This window comes from Mastigoproctus giganteus, chromosome 5, assembly GCF_048544385.1.
Source record: "Mastigoproctus giganteus isolate SK-2022 chromosome 5, ASM4854438v1, whole genome shotgun sequence".
Taxonomy (NCBI): Eukaryota; Metazoa; Arthropoda; class Arachnida; order Uropygi; family Thelyphonidae; genus Mastigoproctus; species Mastigoproctus giganteus.
In genome coordinates, this window is record NC_143579.1 from 52,525,490 (window position 1) to 52,531,489 (window position 6,000).

At 38.1% G+C, this 6,000-nt stretch overlaps 1 protein-coding gene across 1 annotated transcript in view; it reads right to left on the reverse strand.

Annotated features, from left to right (window-relative positions):
* LOC150085392 (uncharacterized) overlaps positions 1-1,502 on the reverse strand; it is a 36,593-nt gene extending 35,091 nt beyond the window's left edge. Inside the window, exon 1 of the mRNA XM_090373196.1 lies at positions 1,358-1,502. Coding sequence (XP_090229322.1) covers positions 1,358-1,429 — 72 coding nt within the window. The 5' untranslated portion in view covers positions 1,430-1,502. The remainder of the gene's footprint in view (positions 1-1,357) is intronic.
* Positions 1,503-6,000: the final 4,498 nt, after the last annotated feature.

Genomic DNA, 6,000 nt, shown 5'->3' on the forward strand with positions numbered 1-6,000 from the left:
ATCCTCAACCATTTAATCTGAAACAACTAGGAGGCAATAAATTCAACATGGACCAGTATTCCTGTGGCATGCTTTCGACATCTCGTTGAGTCCATTCCATGACGAATCCAGGTTTTTCTGGGGGCTAAAGTGGACTTTCTCGCTATTAGGTACTGAATAAAGTGGACACTCAGTGTATTGCTCTTTAGGACAGTCTCAAAATACCCCTTTAACTGTTTCTAATATCAAAATAAAGACTGCAGATCTTTCATTCTGTTATTTAGTATTGCATGATCATTTGTTGCTGTTCACTTCATGATTCAGTCCTTGGAATCCTTTTAACGCGCATTATCGTAATATCTGCTTCTGGTTTTTTCAAAGATAGGATTTTGCTGCTATTGTTTGCCTCTATCTCTTCTTAATCCAATATAAATATAATCGCTCTTTTGTGTATTCACACTTGCAAAAAGCCACACCTAAAAAAACTTGCGTATTTTATTTTCTGCATTAAAGGTCTTTTGTGTTGTATCGAGTTACAACAGAAAAAATAATTTTCTAATAGCCGCGTAGGTTCATTTATTCCCTTGATGGAAGATCCTCGAATGCTGATTAACGTTTAATCCCCTTGATAATCCGTATTTTCGACGCAAGATGATGAACAACAACTGTTTTTTTAATCTTAATTAAAGACAAGAATGTAATTCCCAAAATAATCTTAAGAAGAGTTACAACCAAGGATTATATTCAGATAATTCATTTAACTTTCTTAAGTTTTTGTTTACACATTTAACTTAAACAAAATTAGTATACTGTTTACGTTAAAAGAGCAAACAAAGAGTACACCAGGACACTTAGACCGTGAAGCATCAGCGTGTGGTGCCCGTTAGCTGCTCTGTTCCAAAGCCGGTTTGTCTGTATGGGCGATAAAACAAGGAAGCTTCCAAGAATATTCACAAATACAAGAACAGTTTTTTATTGTTTTATTGATCACTGTTATTCATGTTACGTATCAGCAGTCAGCCACTAAAATATGGTATTACTTTGGAAGGCAAGACGAATTGATCCAGTGGTTATCGAAGAATTCATCACATCTAGAAATATAGGAAGACCAAGTCTTCCTGGATCTATTTCTTATTATGCTAACGAGCTTAGAATGAAATAAGGTAAAATTAATCTTGCTTTCACATAAAATTACTTCCAATATGTGAGACAGGTACAAGGATTATTTTTAAGCAAGAAGCCATAGAAAAGAAGTGATGACCTACATATAACACCCAAGTCAGTTGACGCTATTAATGATGAATAACAACTTAAAGGGGCTTTAGTAAGATTAGCTGCTAACGATCTACTTAAAAGGTGTTAAATTAAAGTTTCATACCTCTGAAGTGACTGTGATCCATGCTGCCGATACCAGGAGTAACCAGTAGATAGAGGTGGGAGAAGCCAACATCTCGATGAAGTGAAGGTAGAAATCACTTGGTTTGTAAACGAACGCCGACAGAATGACTGGAGTGGACCATCCTTTTCATCTGCAACTTTTATACTTTATTGTAGCTCTCCACTCTTACCAGTGGCATACGTACCGAGTGCGTTCGACCAATGAGAGAGCAGCTGTTTGCTGCTGAAGGCAGGCGTCTTAGAAAGAGCGATTATTAGAGTGTGTGGGCGATACGTCACGGGATGGCGTGCTGATAACTTGTTGAGAGTGCTAACAAGTTGTGATAAAGCTTACCGGCTAATCGGAGGAAAATATTGGATTAAAATCAACGTTAATCTTAAAATTTCGTTTCTGTAATAACATATATTCTGTGATAACTTCAAATCTTGGCTCATTTCAAGTTAAGCCTCCCTGTGAAAATATACGTCTCTAGGAAATGTTTCTTTTTCCGTCCCCCGACCCCTCTTTCTACAGATTTCCACACAAAGTACACGATTAAAAATAATTTAGAGAATACAATATTTTTTTCACAGTTTTTGAAGGGGCTATCGTTTTCAAGTTGAGCTATTCGCGGACGTTGATGATCCGTGATGGATCATCAATGTTCTCCAACCAAGGTCTCGTGTGCATAACGGGACCATCTTCCAATTCATCCACTTGTTGTTGAAAAGACTTCCATTAATTATTTTTATTTTAATAATTTAATCCAGTAGGTTAGAAAAGCAGAGTCTGATGGTGGGGATTCGTAACCCAGTGCGTAATGTGTGTCGTGAACTGACATCTTTTTGGGATTTTGTTACACTGTAGTAAGTTAGTCAGTCTCTGAGTTGAGTGGTAGCGAGAGATGTACAGTTCTCCCCTGTAATTTGGGTTTTTCATCCTGCAAAAGAACAAACTGACCAAAGAACACAGCAGTTTATAGACTCAATATGCTGACGCTTTATAGCCACAACCTTGCTTTGCATAACCTTGCACAAAAAAGCAAGGAAACTGTCCATATTGACGGAATACAAGAAACAGTATTAGTAACATCAAATTATGTAAAGAAACGGCGGACTTTTTCTGGATAATAAAAATAAAATAAAACAGAGTATTCATATTATTCCCATTCCTACAAGGTAACCAATACAATTCTGATTTTAAATTTAGTCAGATTCACTGCTTCTACCGCTTTAGGAGGCAAATTATTCCAATGTTCGGCAACCCTCTGCTCATAGGTGAACTTCATAAGATCCAGTCTTCTGATATTTCCTGAGATTTTATATTTGTTCCCTTTAATTCTTTTCACATATAGGAAGGTCTGTTCTCATCAGGGAGAAAAGACCATCCTCAACCTCGTGTGTGCAACTGATCCAATCCTTTCTGAAGCATCATGGCTTGGTTCGAATTGTAATTCGAGCCATGTAATTCGTTCCTAATTCTAAGTAACCCAAACGTAACCTATCTATCACAGTTCTGATTATGCGCGTACTGATATTTGGGAAAAGTTTTTTTATGGACAAACTTCAGCGTGTTGTAGAAAGGTTACAATTCTTTTCAATGAGTGATAAGAAAATGTACAAAGTTTCTTTCAGCTGACCAATCAAGATTCTTGTTATAAAATAAAAAAATAAATAATATAGAGAAATGAATCTGATTTCTAAGTACTTTATGCATCCAATCTAAACATTCACAAAAATTGTTGAAAATGTCTTCCTTCTTCGGATAGGCACATACTCAATAGGTCACAGCTTTCTGCAACATTCTGAAGTATATCTTAGGTAACAGACTAGGTGATGTACACAACTCCAGATACTGGAAGGCGGTACTGTAACCGGTATACGCTACTGTACTGAGGTAATCCTTCCCCATGTACATCTGTTCCGAGGTTTCAATGGCCCCGAGTTCGTATTTATGGATGATAACGCCATACCCCATCGCACTGCAGCTGTTGATATCCTTTTGGAAAGTGAGGACATTGTTCGTATGGATTGGCCTTGCTCGTTCCACCGATCTAAATCCCATCGAACGCATATGGGACGCTCTGGGGAGACGCCTTGCGTCACGTCCACACCCACCAGAAAATGTTCATCAGCTGAAGATGGCGCTGACAGAGGAATGGGCGATGTTACCGCAAGAACTTATCAACAACATTGCTCTAAGTACGGACAGGGGGTGCAAAGCCTGAATCGACATTAGGGGTGGCCATATCCCCTACTGAGGACCACCTCTTCCCTTTGTTCCATCTTTGGCAGTGATGCATCTGTATCATGGTAGCCAGTGCTATGTTACCATTTTTGAATAAAGTCCTCTGTACCGTTTTGTTTCCGTTGTTGTGTCGGTATTGTTTCCTTCATCATTTCTGTACCTCACGAGGTTCCTTTGGTATGCTTTTTCCATATCCAGGCCACTCCTATGAGAAGCTACAGGTGAAAATGTGACTGGTCCTTAAATTTTGCACGCCACTGTACTACATGATATTAATACTGATAATAAATTCTGTGAGCAGCTTACAGAATTATTTTGATTGTTGACGAATCCACTTAGATGAAACCAAGTCTTGTGGACAGGTATATATCTTGTTCAGAATGTCCATTCGTGATGTATTCACAAATTTCTGTGTCTGTTTAATTTGGATTTAACAGACACAGATTTAACTTAGTGGCCCAACTAAAGAATCACCCTCTATATGACGAACGCATATTCTTTAAATCCCCAGAAAATTTCTTATTATTTTTAGGGACACCAATTTACAAGCACATAATTTCATTTGAACAATTGGAACAATATGAGGACTTTTTTGTTCTTTTTTGGCAAATGCTGAATTCCCTTCCTTGTATCAATATGCCTCTACTACATTATAATAATAATTAATTCGGTAAGCAGCTTATATTTACCAAAAATGAAATGGAACAATATACTGCCCTTAAAAAAAATGTTTTTGTACTTCCCTACCGAGTATCTTCTGGTCATGTAAACACTTTTGACCGGACCCTTGATCTTTCTGTGCGTTGCCTGACGGTGGTTGTATTGCCATGCTTCCATTTCATGACAACATCATCGATGGTCGATTCTGGATGGTATAAGCTGCCAGAGTTAGTTGTTTATCTTGGAAGGTCAAATGGAAAACATACTCAGGCAAATAATTGCGATGTTTTCATGCTAGGAAGATATAACTGTTTGTAAATCAAGGTTGGTTTTATTTTTCGGAATATCTAAACGTTGTGTGCGTGTGTGACCTCCAAACAGACGATTATCTGACATGGTTAAAGTTGTCTGCATGGAGCACATGTAACTTTTGTAGAGAATTATTCGTCATTTCAGAGGTGCCTGTTGCCCACTGAAGGAAAATGAGGTAGAAGTAATCTTTTCCTGTATCAAGAAGACCATAAACTTGTAGTACTTTTCTAAACATTCAAGGAGATTCAGGATTAAAATTTATCTGAAGATGAGAATGAGACATAAAGTGCTCTAATTCCGTACAACTGTATGTATTTTTTTTTATCACAATAAGTCATTCATTTCTCGATTTTCGAAAGTTAGAACTCTATGATTCAGTAACATATATTTATCAACAAAGGAACTGCAAGAAAAAATAAGTTTGATAACGTACACTAGGATTTCAGGAAAGTTTTTGATACTGTTACACATAAAAAGCTGCTGTACAAATTGGAGCAGTGTGGCACTAAGTGCAAGTTACTACGATGGATAAAGGGATGGTTAAATGGGAGAAGACAGATTGGTTATTAATGGACACTGCTCTTCGTGGACTAATGTTATTACTGGAGTCCCCCAGGGTTCTGTGCTGGGTCCATTGTCCTTTTCTATATTTATTAATGATATTGATGAAGTTTTTTCAGGCTTCATGTCTACGTTTGCAGTTGATACAAAGGCAGGCAGGGTGGTTAATGACAGTCATGATGTTATACCGCTGCAACAAGGTCTAGAAAATTAGGAAGATGGGCTGAGAAATGGCAGTTGAAGTTTAAAATTGACAAATGCAATGTACATATGTCAATATGCACATTGCATATGGGCAGCAGTAATCCCAGGCTAACGTACCAACTGTGTGGTACTACACTCAGGCTAATGGAAAATGAATAGGACCTAGGAGTAACTGTGCAGTCGGATATGAAGTTCTCTACGAAAAGCTGCCAGACCAGCATGAGTTCTGTCAATGATAAGCAGAAATTTTTCTAGCAGCAATAAGGAGGTGATTATTCCATTGTATACGGCAATGGTCAGGCCACATCTTGAGTACTGCATACAGATCTGGAGGTATCATTTTAGGAAGGATGTGGGGCTGTGGAACGAGTACAGAGAAGGGCAATGAGATTGGTGAGGGGAACAAAGGGATGCTCTTACCAAGAAAGGCTTGAATTCTGCAAATTTCAGCATCTGGAGACTAGGCATCTGTGATGCGATCTGATTGAGGTGTTTAAGGCTTTGAATGGATTGAGCAAGCTCAATGGTGATGGGATTCTTCCTCTTGCTCAGACTAATCACATGAAGGGACATAAATTCAAATTGAGGAAGGATGGTTATAGATATGCAGAAGTTTTCCTTGGGGCAGGGGATTATTATTATAACAAACTTCTATCTGG